Genomic DNA, 17,074 nt, shown 5'->3' with positions numbered 1-17,074 from the left:
AAGCAATGTTTACTTACCACTCTTGTAGCGTTCCCTCTGCTCGATCTTGAGAGTCAGGTAAAGGGTACGGATTGGGAAGTAGACAGCCTGGGGTACACTCGTCCCACCTAGAGATAAAAAGAGGGTCACAGATTACATTTCAAAGACTCTCCCTCTGTACTCCAGAGGAGTGAGAAGGAAAGAGACGAGGCATGCAGAAGTGAAGAAGGAAGCGATGTAGATAGAATGAGGCACGAGGAGATACTGTACGCATATCTGTGTGAGAGAGATCATACTGATACAGCCAAAGACCTCGGCGAAGAGCAGAAGCTTTGAAGCCTCGAGTCAGGGGAGTTGGGGGGGGGGGGGGGGGGGGGGGGGTGGGGGGGGGGGGGGGGGGGAGTTAAAAACATGTCATGGGTGAATTTTTGAAAAAAAGTGAATGTGACTGATGATGAAACTGCTTCCAAGACTTCAAGAAAAGTCTCTGACATTGCAGGAAGATTTAATGATTAGAGCAGTTTTATCCAGTCTCATTCACAGGTTTCTAATCCTGTTCTGTGGGTCTGAAGGAAAAGAAAAGCTAGCTACGATAAGGAGGCAAAATGCAAATGTTTTCTGGTGATGCACTTCAGTGTGGATGGATTATAGATGAGAGCTTTCCAGCAGGCTCACAAGCAGTCTTTTGACTTGAAGAGAAAAGTCTTTTTGGTGAAGACTTAAAATTCTTCAGATCTTTAACATGCAGAAGTAGTTAAGCATAGTGAAGGTGACCTCTTCATGTTCTTTTTGTCATGGATGTGCTGAAAAAGTTCTGACCAAATATTCATATTCTCTGTGTGGCAACAAACCAAATTCCACATTTGTGACTAAATGATACTGGAATACATAAGTGAGTGATCACTGCAATAAATCACTCAAAAAATAAATAAATGAAAATTCCTCATACTCTGCAGAGACTAGAAACATGACATAAAACAATTTGAGGGTTGAAATATTTAGCTTTAATTATAAACTAATGGCGTTCCTGTTTTGTTTATAGTAATTTTTTTTATCATTACTCCTGTCTGAGGCTCAGGTTTGTATCTCTTGGATTTGGTCTAAATGCAGCCAAATTTGCACTCCTACACACTCATATTTATCCTCACTTTTGTATGTAAAATAGATGAATAATGTTAACTAAACAAATGATTTAAAGATAATGCAAAAAATAAAAATAAAAAAAATTTTCTCACTGAAAAATCCTCAGACCCAACCACAAGATCCTCTCAGGTCTCAGAGCACAATTTTATAAGCTGCAATTACATGGCTACTTGATCTTTACTATATCCTTTATATGCCTGAAGGCAGGAAGGGATACCTCCACATCTGCACAACAAAACTGAGCTAAATATGATAACAGATGGGTCAGGGATGGGTGGTGTCAGAAGAAGCTGCCTTAGAAGGAAGAAAAGAAGAGACTTTTTTTTAGCCAAAGGCTACATGGATTCTGGAACACTGGATATATCCACATTCCTATAAATCTTCTCAAACTACAAAGATCAAGATGACACAAAACTTGGCTGACCTTGGTTTGAGGCATAGTTAAGAGAACATAATGTGATTCTGAGAGAACTAAATGAATAATATGGGATTTTGGCAGGTCACAAATTCCTCTGCAGCTGCTATTTTCTAGTAAACACACACATGGAAACTGTTAACAACTGCAGATACTGTGTAAAGTGTTCAAAGATTAACATACTTCCATACATGTTCCTTTCAAGCATTTTAAGTGAAGTGAATCTGTGCTGCAAAAAATGCTTCTTTTCAGTGTTTAAAAAAGAAAGATGGGGGGATAATCAGAAGTGACGAGAGGGGAGTTTCAAGTGGCAGCTAACAACTGCATTAATAATAAAGAAAAGAAGGCAAAGAGGAAGAGGAAGAACCAAAGATCCTCACATTAACAGGAAGACAGAAAAGGTCTTATTTCAGTGAAGTCTGGCTGAGCTGAGTGGAAGAGAGAGAACTGTAGACAAGGTGAAGGAAATGAGGGAGGGTGGAGGAAGAGATGGCACAATTCTCAACTAACTTCTGATTCATCTTCCCGCCTGCCCCCAGGCACTTCTCTCCTCACCTTCATCAATATTTCAACACAAGTTTTTTTTTTTTTTTCTTTTAAACATCCCGCCACTGCAGAGAAACTCTAAATAATTCAGGCGAGCAGGCAAGATAAAGAATGTCATGCATCATAATGTGTTTTATTCTCTACATAAAAAAGAAGAGAAGAGTAAGATGTCAACCTTTAAGTTGACACAGGATGACAAGTCCAACCAAATTTCCATAAAAAGGAAAATCTCTCATACACTTACATCTATTGAGATCAATGATAAACTAGTAAACCAGCCTGAATGTTTTTGGATAATCTGCATTAAACCATTACTTACAGATATTATTCTTAATTTTTATCTTTTTATTCTCCAGATTTGTCTTTTTTTTTTTAAAGTACATATAGCATTCAGTAAATGTTTATTTAGATTTAGATAAGTTATCCTTAATTTGTTACCATTATTCAGCTGTAGTATTTTACCAGCTGCAACTGAAATAAATAAACAACACAGTAAAAAGCAGAAACGAAATAACATTCAGCCTCTGAAAAACCCATGTTGGTGCAGAAAAAGCAACATATGTAACTAAGAAGCAGTAAGTTACATGTAGAATTCTACAGTCTGTCAGATAAATGATAGAAGCAGATAAAAAAAAATAAAATAAAAAAAAGCTAAATACCAACATACTCGTAGTTTATACATCATGTTTGTGACGTATAAACTTCTTAAATTTAAAAGGCAACTTGAAGAAAAATAAAAACTAAATATAACACCATAACTAAAAGAGTAACTTTTACAGTTATCTTACAGTCTTTTCACCCTTTTCCCACTGATCCTCCTTCACACTTCCTCTCATATTCTTTATGAACATTCCTGCTCTGCTGAGAGGATTTCTGTTTGTTATAGCGCACCACTCTTTGAAGATCACCCTCTTTAAATTGTGCGGAAATAATACTCCATTAAGCAAAGCAAATTAGTCTTTGGTTTAATTACTAGCTCTGTTCCCGCAGTGCAGATGCATACAATATTAACTTTATAATCATTTCTTGAACAAATAATTTAAAAACCAATCCACCAGGGACTGGTGAAAGCCTATAAATTGCTGTAAAAAGGGACAGTGAACAAATCTGAATGCCTAATTTGGTAAATAGAAAGCAGGAGAGAGACCACTTTGCCATGAATGCAGTTAATTTATCTTGATTAGAAAGACGCGTATGAGGACTAATGCTAACACACCAACCAGATGTGCAGCTCTAAATGGATGAAAGAAGCCAAGGAGTGATTAATGGGTTCACCAGACATCCAGACACAAAACTGAAGATGTGCTATTTGACACATGTTCTCTGACAGATGTTCAGAGTAATATAATGTCTGATCTGGCAATTGAAGTTGTTGCAAAGGCCTTACCTGGCTGATGAGGTTGAGCAGGGGTTTGCCCTCTGACCCGACCAAGCAGGTTAGAAGCTGAGGTATCCATGCCAACCACTGAATGGGTGGTACTCCAATACAGTATTTGTCCACTGCATCTGCCAGCGTGTTCTTGTCATCGAAACTGAGCAGCCACAGCACCTTCAGATGCAAAGGAAGAAGTATAAAATATGAGTGTGTAGACAGGTGGGAAGAAAAACAACAATAAAGGATGTTTTCTTTTTCTCTACGTCACATTGAAATACTCAATATATCTCTAAATAAGCAAATTACAGTAATAAACCGAGTAGAGCAGGGCAAGATCTCAACAATTACTGAGACTGCTGCCGTTTCTTTGGCTGCATTCACTGCAGGGGGGGGGCGGCTGCAGAGTGTCATTATGAGTCTGTCTTGGCAATCCTTATAATGATGAAAGTACAGCCAATGCATCTACCTGGTGTGCATCTACATTATGATGAAGACATTAACCCCATTTGATTCCCCGGGTACACTTTAGCAAGCCAACCAGGGTAGTAACACAGACTGAGTATAATTGCAGATAATGACTGGTCATCCACTTCATCCATCAGGCCTAAGCATTGCCAACCCAGTCAGGCAGCACAATGGTTGAGTTTGGGATCACCAAAAAAGAAAATATAAATGTGAATCTAGTGAAGAAGCAAACCCAGACAAAGAGGTTTCTGGTTCTGTTTCCATGTGAGAACACTGGATGCTGTTAGTAAAGGGTCCGTCTCTTTACCCTCCCACACAAAGCTTAGCGAACTGCTATATAATTACTAAGAAGGAGAAAGGTAGAATCATGTTAGAGGTCATGAGTTTGTGGTGTCGGGGGATATCATTAGTCTGTTAACCCCGGGTGCCAGTGGATGGTCTTGACATCAGTATTGATCCTTTATGGGTACCTGTCCACTCCGTCTATCGCCAGACCGTAATCGATCCAATTACTGGTCTCTGCTTGTAACTGTGGCAGAATCTTATCAGTATCTATAATGCATGGACAATATGAGGTCAGGAAATGAGGGAATTAAAAGTGACCCTATTTGCAATAAGGTCTGATTGAGCCTCATGTGTGGGGAGCAGAAAGGCTGCTGGTTTCTGAGGAAAGGAGGGAAAAAAAACCCTACACTTACATGCAAGACATATCCAGACAACAATAATTAAGTTCCCAATTTAAGCAATCCATGACGAGTATTTACTTATTATCTGCCATACAAAGAACTGTTTCCTTCCCAGTTACCTCCTCACCTTAGCTAGGTACTTGCGTGACTTGCTCTCATTTTGGTGGCGACAGGCATGAAGGTAACAGGTAATGGCAGAGACTCCCAAGTGAAGCTGACGATCTTTGACAAAGATGTTTTCCAGATAGTCTCCCCACATGGCCCAGGCCTTCACCAGGACGTCGTGCATCTGTACTGCGGCAGAAAAGGCCTTGTTGGCCTCCTCTGACCTAAACAAGCAACAAAAAAACAGAAGGATTTCATGACTGTTGAACTAGAAGAGACAAGCTTCCAGGTAATACAGACAGATGGGGGAAGGGGGAAATGAGAGGTAGCTAGGAAAGGAGAAGTCATATTTGAGTGAAAGGAGAAAGATTTTTGTTAAAAAAGAAAAAAATACAGAGGAAGAGAGAATAAAGCAGGAAAGTCTAACAAAGGTAAGCTATAGATGAAACACCTGGAAGAACTACATCTGTGATCCAGTTCTGAACAAGGCAAGGCAAGTTTATTTGTATAGCACCTTTCATGTACAAGACAATTCAAAGTGCTTTAAATTAAACATTAAAAGCATTACAGAAAAAAGCATAAAAGAAAATAAAAATAACAAAATCATAATAAAATCATAAATTATATTAAAATAATTAAAAGCAGAATTAAATAAAAGTATGCAGTAAACAAGCATGCAGAGTCATATCCAATGATATTATGCATCTAACATGCATGAGTTAATGTTGCCATGCTTTGTTTTTTTGTTTTTTTTTATCATTATCAAATTAAATAAACCTTTTTATCATATTTCCACTTAATACAGGGTTAAAGAAAAACAAAACTTTTGCACATAAAGTGCATTAATGTAAATAAAAATAACTACCATGAGAGTATTTTCACAGCTTCGAGAAATATGTGGGACGATCAACTTCAAAGGTTTTATTTGAGTCTGTAACGCAGCCGTCACACAAACACACACCAACCTGATTTAGAAAACTTAGCAGACAGAGGTATAGACGGCTAAAATCTGTCAGTAGATCCAAGTATGACAGCACCACTTAACGCTGACGGAGAAATAAATTCCAAATCATCAACTATTTTCACAACACCGAGCAGCTTCTAACTTCTGGCTGTCATGCAGTCTGAATAATTTTTTTTTTTTTTTTACACACCTCTCATTCTCTGATTAACACAGAAAAGTGCAAGAAGCACCCCCCCAAAAAAAAACCGATCTACCTCCAGTCAAAACAAGAAGACAAGCCTGTCACACAGAAACGTCTAACTGAGCTGCAGATGGCAAATGGTCTTCCATTTCAGGAGTGCTTCCAAACTACTTTCCTTCTTCCTAATAGTAAAATGTCTCCCATACCAATCAATTAAAATGTGTTATTATGGAAGGCATTTTGGCATGTGATTAAAAAATGGGAGCTTGATTGCTATGGGAGTCAGAGCCAAAGACCCTCCAGTAATACTTAATGGGGTTTCCTCAGTCATTTTGAAAGTGTTCAAGTACATTAACAGTTTTCTACTACCCAGCTCAACAGGAGCGCAAGCACCCAGCAGACTGTCAAATCTCTGACACCCGTTTAATTGAATGATCCCAAAATCCTTAACACATGTGGTTGCACGCACACACACAAACATATACACAAACCTCCGAACCCCTAACCTCCACTCTGCTGTTAACTCCCCCCCGGTGTAGGGGGAAACTTAATGATTGCAATAAACCCTGCTGAGGTAGAAGCAAGTTCTGCTGATCCCAGAGATTCCTGCAAATTGCCTTGAGTTAATTATTGAGCTGCATATACATTTAATAAGCCTTCCTCAATTTGTCTTTCACCCCTCAGGACACCATGTCGTGTCAAAGATGATGGGCGAAAAGGTGTTACCGAGGGCGAAAGGGATATTACAAAGTTCTGAGTACGCACGGCCCAGCAGAGCATGAAGACAGCAGCTGCGTGCTCCAAAGGCAAACCCCCTGCAGCCGAAAGCTAATTATTGACACTGTAACAACGTGATGTCAAAGATTACATCCAAGCCACGTCACGCTGGGTTGCCAAGTAACATTACCTTGCAGAGAGGTCACTTTGTCGTAAGAAGTGACACATAAATATTAGGGGTGGAAAAAAATCTAATCAAAAAATTGAATATCGGGAGTTTTTCCAAGCAAAAAAGTCCCGATATTTGATTTTTTTTTTTCTTAAATTAATAAAAATAATCCATCTTTTTACTTGTCTTCTTGGCCATTATAGCAACAGAATGATGGCCTGGCTACTGTGTTGTTTTTTCCTAATTGAAATCAAGAGAATTGATGAGCAAAAGAAGTTTTGTACATTTTTTTTAGTCTACAAAAATCAGGGAATTGCGAGAATTAAAATTTAAATCAAATTGGCACCCAAAAAAAATCTGAATCAAATCAAATCGGGACTGAAGCATATCGTCACAGCCCTAATAAATATATGACTGCCAGGTTCTGGCAGGTTAAAACACCCACACAGACTTAAGGGGGTATGAACAGTTTCAGGACAATGTGAAGGTGCATGAAAAAAATGATTGTGACAGATGATAGATGTGGATACTAAAAAACAAAAAGTTAAAACAGATTTAAGTAAAAGTGACAGTTCCTATGCAAAGCTGGAACGGTTGTCAAAGACAGAACAGCTGGAGGTCATACTTGTTGATTTGTGCCAAGAACATGCCCTTAAGAGCGTAGAACTCAGCCGTCATCTCCTTGGTGAAGTACTTGAGGTTGGTTGACTCGATCACCTCTAAGCCCTAAGAAACAAAGATTTAAAAAAAAAAATAAAAAAAAAAAAAAAAACCAATTCAGCAGGGAAACTTTAATCTATGCAAAAACTCACAAAGACCCAACAGCATTTTATTTTAGGCAGTGGCAAACACACTCTGCTCACTGTTCATTAAGAAGTATAAAAAAAAAAAAAAGGTGTTCAGGGAACTAAACTTCCATTGCGGTGAGCCTCTGATTAGGTGTCTCCTATGTAGTGCGGTGACAAACGATGTGCAGCAGGAGAAAGAGACTGAGAACCAGAGATGAGAAAAGAAAAAAAAAGAAAAAAGAGAAGAGACAGAAGAGTGTCTACTGGCACTTTTAATGACTTGTGGTGAGCTGAATAGCTTCTATTAATCAGAGCACTCCATGGGCTAAAGAGCGAGTTCCTGAGTTACAGTCTCTTCTAAGTCTCACTACTACCGCCAGCCCAAACACTGCTTTCTACTTTACACACCCTGACTACACAGCCAGCCACTGCGGAAAAAAATAATCACAAGTACTGATAAATAAATGCATTAAATTGTGTTTACATGTTAGGGTTGGATGTGGCCCCAGGTGTGCTTAATGCAGACATGTGTAAAAAGAAGAGAAATCTTAAGTCTCACCTGCATGCATTCGTTCTTGCCCATTACACCGGCCAGCTGCAAATAACACTTGACCTGCTGTCTAATCTTTTGGAAACAGTCAACAATAGGGACTGTAGGAATGGTATGGATGCGGCTCAGAATGTCAAGAGCCACGTTCACCAACCCCTGGAGAGAGAGTTTGACATGCTTGGATAAAGCCTACTTAAAAAGAGCAATAAACTTGAGAATGACAGATGTCTTTTCCTAATTCACACATACTGATTTCTTTCTTCTTCTCTCTTTTTTTTTTTTTTTTTTTAAATTGAAAGAGGCTTCTGAGCCTGAACAGTTACCTGTTTGCGAGCTATCTTGCCGTATTGAATGATTGCAGAGGCTGAAGCATGAACTCCCAACATGGCATTATTGTTGTTTGGATCATGCTGTGTGTTTGCCTCATACGCTGTCACTATGGCTGCAAAGAGACAAAACAGATATGAAAATGGCATTTTTCTTTTTACAGGTGACCAAGTGTGGACAGAGCAGAATGAAGAGTGAAGACAGTTCCAGCAACCTGAAAAGCTCAGCCGTCTTAACGGAGAAGAGGACACGAGGGACACCAAACATATTGAACAGTAAACGAGTCACGGCGATGAATTTTATCAAGAAAATTCCTTTTCACTTTAGGCTTGAAGGCTGTTATGTATAGATAAAGAGGATTTTATTGGTGCAGCTGAACAGTTCTATCATTATTTCAGCTCTCAAGTGCAAGTTGGAGCTCAAGTTTCTTGAGACGTCACAATTTGCAGTGGCTGCCTCTTTCAATGGTTTCTAATTCACAGCTGGAGAGAACTAAGCAGCAAGCAAGGTAAACGCGTGCGTGTGTTCCTTCTATCCTGTAGAGAGACAATGTACTTTAGTGAGATGACATTTTGATATGCACAGGCACCCTGAGGGGTTTCAGAATAAGTGGCCTTTTACAGAAGACGTCTTCCTGGAAGTCCGCAGCAGCAATCTGAGCACATAACAGCAGAGGTGTGGCGTCCTGCAACAGTTGGACAATGCCTAAAAATAACATGCTTCTATATTTATTTGCTGTACTGTAAGAGAGAATGCCATACCTTGGTAGTGGTGTTGGCGCCACATAAATATGCTGCTCCAGTGGGACAGGTCGTCAGAAATGATGGGCAGCCGATTTCTCCAGGTTTTCACCACAGTCTTCATGTCATGGAGGCTGTTGTTCCGACCCAGGTTTGTGGGCTGAAGCCCTGCGTTTATCTGGGCGGCTTCTTGCAGCTCGATGATCTGCTGTGCAGCCTGGGGGAACAACAATCACCTAAAATCTGTCCTTTTAAATGTTCTGAACATTACAAACTGAAACTTTGTGTGTGATAAGCCTGATCAACACTCTGAACGGAACAGCTAAATTTAATGCTAATTATTGCCATCTTTGCATTGAATTACATAAACAACAAGTGTCAAACTCCAGGCCTCAGGGGGCCAGTATCCTGCAGGTTTTTGCAGGTTCCAACATTATTGAATAGGTTGACAAGAAGCTGTTGGAACCAATTTATTTGAATCAAGTGTGTTGGTACAGGAAAACAACAATAACCTGTCAAAACCGGCCCTCGAAAACTGGAGTTTGACACCCCTAAGTGGTGTTCGCCTGCTCTCCATTGCTGTCTGATTACCCAAGTTTTGCAAAATATCAAGAACCTTTTTTACATCCTCGGTTGGTTTGATGCCTTTTTTTTTTCTTTTTAAAGATATTTTGATGTGTAATCTTGAGTGTTGAGTACCCATTAAAAATATATTTAGCACTTTGGCTTCAGCTACCTTTATTTTTCTCTCTGATGAACAGATCTAAAAGCTTAAATGAATGTAATGGAAAGAAAAGCAAGGACAAAATTGAGAAAAGAGTAAGAAGAATAGGTCATAACATGGTTATAAGGCGGATATGGCGGATTTAATTAAAAGGCCCTCAGATAAAGAGGGGAGATAGGAATCAGAAAATCGAAGGAAAGAATAAAAAGAAGCAAGATGAGAGCAGAAGAACAGAACCTGCTCCGATAATGGGGAATAAACTGCAAAACTATGTAGTACAAGAACGGAAAACAAACTAATTTAGCATGAAAAAGAGTTTTGTTACTGTTTAAACGTATAAGTAGAGAAAAATGTTAATCAAGCTGCCTTTTTCCTTAGTTTAGAATCATAATCAACTGTATAAAGGGCTGAAAGTTAAACAATGCAACAAATAAACCAAATTAAACTTGACATAAACTAAGCTCCAAGTAAAAATCAGACATGAGGATATTTTTTTCTTGGAGCTTTAAAGGAAAACATGCTAACCCATCATGTCTCATATGATCGTTATACTAAACTTACACTAAAATCTGAGTTGTTTTTTGCTGTTCAGGCTTATTTTACAGACTAATGAGAATAAAAAAGTTGCTTTAAGGTAAGTATAATAAAGTCAGTATATTTTCAGTTTTTTATTGACACAAACATAATGTTGCGAGGCTAATCATTAGTTCTTCCTACATTACTTTAATATCTAATATCCTGCAATGTCGCATGCAAAGAAACTAAAGAAGAAAAAAAAAAGGAATAAAAATTAGGGAGACGAAAAAAATGTGAAAATGATAAGCGAGGGCTTCTATCTCATTCCCTGAAAAGAATCTTCATTGATTGGTCCAGGGCAGCTTTGTGAACATAATCAATCATTCCATTATAACTACTCATCAATCAATATTAATGCCAAGCCTTCTAATCAATAGTGAGGGTGATAATCCATTGATCGTCATTTACTGCTGAGAGCTAGGATTTGATGATAACTTGATTCAAATGGTATTTGAAGCCAGAAGTATTTGCAGTCTGGGATTCTCCGTTTCTATGGATCATGGAGCTCTGAAGTTGAGATGCAGAGTTTGGAATGAGGTTTACAACAGGTCACCTGGAGGAAGAAAGGACTTGTTTTCGCCTGCCTCGGGTAAATAATTAAACTGCACATATGGGAGCACACAAATATGCACACAATACCAAAGATTATCGTTACACCATTCAAAGACCCATTTTGATGTGATAAATGCAGTGAATCGGAGCTTTACTGAACACTCAACTCCCCCTAGGTCCAAATGAAATCTCCCTAAACAAAATAAATTAGGAAGTACAATATTTTTCACAATTATCAGTTCATCCCAGCTGATGGGCCATTTCTAACCTTCATTCAGACCATCCCATTCATCATGTAAATGTAATTGTGCTGCAGGAATTTAATCAAATACTATCTGATGGCTGGAAAGTAATTACAGAAATTCCAAACTACCTCTCTTCTTCTTCTTCTTCTTCTTCTTCTTCGTACATCCACCCTGCCTCCCCAAAGATTCTCTTCTCTCTCCGCTTTTTCAATTATCTGCACCAAGTCTGCATTCGTCTTCTGTTCGCCTTTTTCCATCTATGCCTCATCTGTTGTAATCTCTTAAGGTGGAATCAAAGAGGCTTAAAGGGTTTTTGATTCTTTTTTTTTTTTTTCTCAATCATCTGTCTCAATTTTACAAAATGGAGCATGAGAGGGAGATATTGGCTGTTATCAGTGATGCTCAACAGCACAATGTCTGGGAGCTACTAATGATCTCTTGACATGCATCAACTCGAGGACTTCTCATAACAAACCCACTTCCTTCAGCCTTTCAAGAGTGAAACAGCCGTGTTTTGTGTACTGACCTGCAGCAGCGGCGTGTGCACGTGGGAGACAATGTGAGGCAACCGTCTCCATTCACGAATTGCCTGGCTAGAGGCCATTTCCACCTGCCTCTCTATGAAGTTGAGCTGTTGATCCTCTGGGTTGCAGATCGCCAAATAGCCACGGTGCATGTGCACCTTCCAAGCCATCTCCTTGGGACAGCTCATGTCCACCTGGAAATGCACACAGTCAGTCACTTTCCATATTCAATTAACAGAAAATGACCTCACACTTTAGTTCTGATTAAAATTGACTCTGGATTGGTATTTAAAGATAATAACAAGGCAAGCAGGAGCATTTCTTGACAATATGTCACTCATTACGGACCTGTTGGCATTGTCAACTATTTCCTGTCCATTTGTTCATCAGTAACTATATTATTTTCCAAGAACCTTGTACCTTCTTAACTATATATCTATAACATATCTGTAGCATAACATGTTCTATATGGAACATCTAGTGTTGTGAAACAGCACAACAGTGCTCATCTGAAAACACATGATTCACGATAGAGTTGACTGACTTAGAGCAGTAGGTGTTACATGCAGGTAAATGCTTTTACACATTTAGAATTAGCGGCACATCGTCCAGAAGTGGGCACATCTGGTGTTCATGGTGAGCTGGTTTTCTCTTTATCTTTGTTCCCGTAGTGGCAAGGTAAACTGCATGCACTTTTCATCGAGTTGTGATGTGGCAGCGTGATTAAAAGAAAACATCTGAGGGAAGTGGCCAGTGTCATTTTCTTAGCGTAATTTACTTCTTAGACAAATATCCAACAATACCGTTTGGGGTTTATTTTCTAAACGATTTCAGTTTGACTTTCTGCGAATGACTAATACACCTGACGAGTCTGGAGGGGTGGAAAAGGTCCTGCTATTGATTAAAACACTGAGTGCATAAACACAAAACAAATAATAGCCGTGGGGAGTCTCTTACATCACACCTGTGCTTTGCTTTTTGGAAGTAAGTGTGAAGCAGAATGAGAGAAATCTGAAAAAGAAAAAAAAAAAAAAAAAGGGCGAAAGAGCGAGGAGACAAAGCGCAGGTGTGTTTTTGCGTTAGCTCTTCTGTGTCTGGAGAAAATTACAGTGATCGGTCAAAGCCCACTTATCAGAGGTGAAGCTTGATGAATATCCCGGAGACAGGGCCGCTCTTATCAACAGCCAGCTTTAATTGAAAGGAGGGACATTTGGACTTTGCCTCTGAGCTGGCGAGCGGTGAGCAGGCAGGCAAACGCAAAGCCTTTCTCTTCTTCTCCACCATAAAACAAATCATCCTGCAGCAGATGCTGAGGTAATTATTCACACACACAGCTGTCATAAATATTAACTCTTACAACCTGAGCTGTGTGGAAATGGTTGAAAAGATGGAGGGCAGAGTGAAAGGATAGAATAGTAGTAATATCAGAAAAAGCACCTCAGAAAGAGGAGGAGATACAAAATAAGGGGAGGAATGAATGAAAAGGAGACAAGTACGACCAAAACAAGGAAGAAGTGATGTAGTGTGGTTGGTGTTGCCATCCAGACAATTTAATTAGATGTCACCTTAGGACAGAGCAACTCAATGGATTGGTTCCAAGTCTCCTTGAAAGAGCAAAGCAGGAGTATTTGTTATACGTCAGGTACTATCACACGCTCAGCACCCATCCACAGTCTGTTTCAGGAAACATGAGGCTAGTAAATTTACAGACAAAACAGCTGAACTGCATTTCCACAGATTTACAGCATCCTCTCTCATCCTCCCCGGGGGTGTCAGGTTGTGGAGGAGCTAGACAGCACCAATATCCGGTTAAACAACGCCACACTAACACAATACTTAATATACAGCACTGTACCGGTAAGAAGGCTATAATGAGAAAAGTTTGCTTTGGTTCTCTGGGTTTCAGCCTATGGGCTCCACTGCATGTACGATGGTCTTAGGGGCTATAATCATGTTATTACTCTCTGTCTGCAATCATGTTGAAGTTACTGCAACCTTTGTAAGCTCATAGGAAAACATCTATTTGAAAGTGTGTCGAAAAATATACACACGCATGCATCTTTGCATAAAGATGGTGTTTTTCTCACCTGTACCAGAGCTTCCTTCATGGCAGGCCAATTTGAAACCCTCCAAGCACACTCAAGCACCAGATAAGGGTTTGTATGGCCTTTTGATTGGCCATATTCAGTCAATGGTTCCCACTGGTTCAGCTCTTTGGAACAGCTTAAACAAAGAAATCAGAAAACGTTTAGGAAACCTTTCATTTGTAGTTTAGTTTTACAGTCAATCCCCGTTTATTTTTGATAAGAATAAATTATATTTTTCTTGACAAGAAAAAGATAAGGTTAGATTTAAAGACCCAAACAGATCTGTACAACCCATGTAATGGATAGACATAAAAGCTATCCACAAAAAACTTATCCATAAATTATTTAATGATACAAAAGTATTTTTTCTCCTGAAATTGTACCGGATCCAGTGGTCCTCCCACAGCTGGTATTCTGGAAATATGGCTGGGGAGATGTTGCTCCTTTCATGCTCTTTTCTTGCCTTCTCCATAGCTTTCTCATAGCTTTCCTGGGCCTGAACACATACGTTATGAGATATTTAGAACACATCTATATATGTAACAAAATCTGCTCCTAAATACAATACCCCATTCTTATCACTGTAAACTTTATTATCCAAAACATCCATAAAATAGAAAAGTTTCTTGAAGTTTATTTGCAAGACAATTCATTAGACAGCATCCCTTTTAGTAGGTACTTTCTATCCACTTTCATCTTACCTGTTCGAAGAAGCCATGCTGCTCGTAGGCAATAGCAGTTGCAGTCTCAGGAAATTTGTACCTCTTCTGCCATAAGCCAGCCCACATGTCCTCCTCTTGGAGCAGAGAATAGAGCTCTGCTAAGGAATCCAAAATCTCCTGCACAGATTTAGGACAAATAAGGATGGTAACTGAGGAAACTGGAAAATATATCAACCTCAAATCTAATGTGATGAAGAGTTCAAACAAAGCGACGGGCAAAATGTCCAACTTAAAGCATGAGGCTGCAGCACACGACAAATCCATCTCTATATATGACACTAAGGAAGGAAGTGATAAATAAGACTCTGCTTCTTGAACAAGCTTGAAAGAATGAATAAATGTGTTACCTGCTGAGGTGGTGTGATGCTCTCTTGTTCGTAAAACTCAGTGCTCTGCTTGGGTTTACTGTGCAAGCTCAGACCCTTTTCGAAAGCCTGCTGCTCCAGCATGAGAGTGGAACGCAGCCAGAGGTTGTGCGTCTTGCCCAAGTACTTGAGAACACAGGGGCGAATGGGAATAGGAGGCACACACTGGGACATGGCTTCCACGAAGCAGTTCAGGGCGCTGGGCTGGCAGTCCCTTTGGGCCTGATGACTGCCGCTGCACAGGAAAGGGCTCATTTCACCAGACAAAGCCTGAAGAGGAGAGAGAGAGAGAGTGAGAGAATCAACCACCTAATTTTACTTTAGCAGCAGTACAACGATATGGCATATTGATAAAGGCATTTTGTTGCATGTACGGGATGCAATGTGATGCCATTTTCCAGTAAGAGAGCCGTGAAACTGAAAAAGAGTGTAAGAAGGCTTGATGGGGACAAATGACAAATTGTGTGCAGCGTTCCTACAACTTTTTGCACTTGTGGTTCGTAAAAGCAAAGCAAAATCTGTGAAAAACTCATTATATGACAGTTGAAACTTCACATGAATACTCAATCAGATCCTCTTATAACAGCTGCGTGTGAACTGAACAGATTTTCAGCCCGATCAAGCAGTTACAGCTCTGAAAATCATGATTGACACTCATTGATGTATCGTAATGAATATGATTTACACTGCCCGCTGACAGCAGTGAGTAATCTATGCTATGATGGTAACTTTAATTAGACTGGCAGTGAAGAAAGCCAATATGTCATGAAATTCCTTCCTTAGGAGAATATGAGTTTCTATCATTTCCTTGTAACTGTTGACGCAGGGTTATGAAGGCTGAGTTGAAGTTATAGCTGTATTTTCATTATAAATTGAAGGGGGTAAGACAGGCATCAGAAAATGAAGCTTGCAACATATTCGTGACCTCAGGCTTGTCACAGGAAGAAAATATTTTGAATATTACTGATCTTACTGGTGGCTACAATTGTGAAGTTTTCAAGAGTTCAATCACTTTTAAATCACCTCAAAATGCTCTAAATGCATAAAACTCATTACAGTTTTCCTCCCTCAGCCTTTTTTTAGAACTGTATTTAGCAGAAATAATGACCTTATTAAGCAAAACAGCTGAGATGAGATGGCCTGATAAACAACCTGTTTGTTAATGGCGCTGATAAGGTGTAGAAAGGACAACGGACAAGTTGGTGAGCATTAGTGACAAAAAGTGCAAGATGCAAGACAAAGACACCAAGTATGGTGAGCAAAAAAAAACAACAAAAAACTGTGTCTGCCGTTTGAAATGAGAAAATAAGGGTTACAACTTTAGTTTTAACAAACAACAAAGTAAGATGTCACGCAAAGGTAAAATAAAAAAGAACAAACTATTATCAAACATTTCTCTACAAAGTTGCACAGACATACTGATACCACTGAAACTCCTCCGTCAAGCCACAAAGCAACATGCTTTACTTGCATCTTGAAGTTTAAATGTAATCTTAACAATGTGCTGTGAGTACTTCTCAGTTCTGTGAAAAGATGTGTGCCACTATATTCTACTCACATGCTGCTGTCTGTCAGAGAGGATCTTCCAGAGGCGAGGGAAGAGCTGGACCCAGCTCTTTTCAGCCAGCGGAGTAGAGATGTGACAAAGCTGGACCAGGGCATTCAGAAGGGCCCCCGTCTAGCACAGAGGAAAGAACAATGCAATTTTATTACTTAAACCCCAAATCAAAACAAAATCAGAGGTAAATATAAAAAAAGGGGAAAATATCATGAAAAAGTTTCTTTCAGTTTTGGGGTAAATAATAAGCCATGTTAATAAAAAAGGCACCAAACATAGTTAGCTGTAGTGCTATGTATGCTGCACCAGTGCCTACTGGTTCCACTAACAGCTGAAAAAGTGTTTATAGCGCAAAGAATTTTGGCCACGTCCATCCACATACTGCATGTTCTTGACATCTGAAGTCAATTCTATATCCAAATTTAGACCTTTAGTCAGTAATTCTTAAACAATGTATCTTTAAAGTAGTTGCCCAACACCTTGCCTTCTGAATGAAATGGTGGCACTGGTTTAAAAAAAAGCACTACTGGAAAAAACAAGCATAACTAATTCTAGTTTTACTACAGTGAGC

The 17,074-nt window shown here is 39.3% G+C and overlaps 1 protein-coding gene across 1 annotated transcript in view; it reads right to left on the bottom strand.

Moving 5' to 3' along the window:
* Positions 1-17,074, bottom strand: part of trrap (transformation/transcription domain-associated protein) — a 76,529-nt gene that overhangs the window by 14,966 nt on the left and 44,489 nt on the right. Inside the window, 14 exon segments of the mRNA XM_079260488.1 lie at positions 14-89; positions 92-107; positions 3,471-3,632; positions 4,737-4,938; positions 7,371-7,471; positions 8,093-8,239; positions 8,407-8,525; positions 9,172-9,367; positions 11,774-11,965; positions 13,859-13,994; positions 14,242-14,354; positions 14,560-14,697; positions 14,928-15,215; positions 16,504-16,623. Of these exon segments, the coding sequence (XP_079116614.1) occupies positions 14-89; positions 92-107; positions 3,471-3,632; positions 4,737-4,938; positions 7,371-7,471; positions 8,093-8,239; positions 8,407-8,525; positions 9,172-9,367; positions 11,774-11,965; positions 13,859-13,994; positions 14,242-14,354; positions 14,560-14,697; positions 14,928-15,215; positions 16,504-16,623 (2,006 nt within the window).

The sequence above is a fragment of the Telmatherina bonti genome (assembly GCF_933228915.1).
Source record: "Telmatherina bonti genome assembly, chromosome: 21".
Taxonomy (NCBI): domain Eukaryota; kingdom Metazoa; phylum Chordata; class Actinopteri; order Atheriniformes; family Telmatherinidae; genus Telmatherina; species Telmatherina bonti.
Note: the sequence above shows the minus strand (reverse complement) of the source record. Positions and strands in the feature narration are given on the sequence as shown.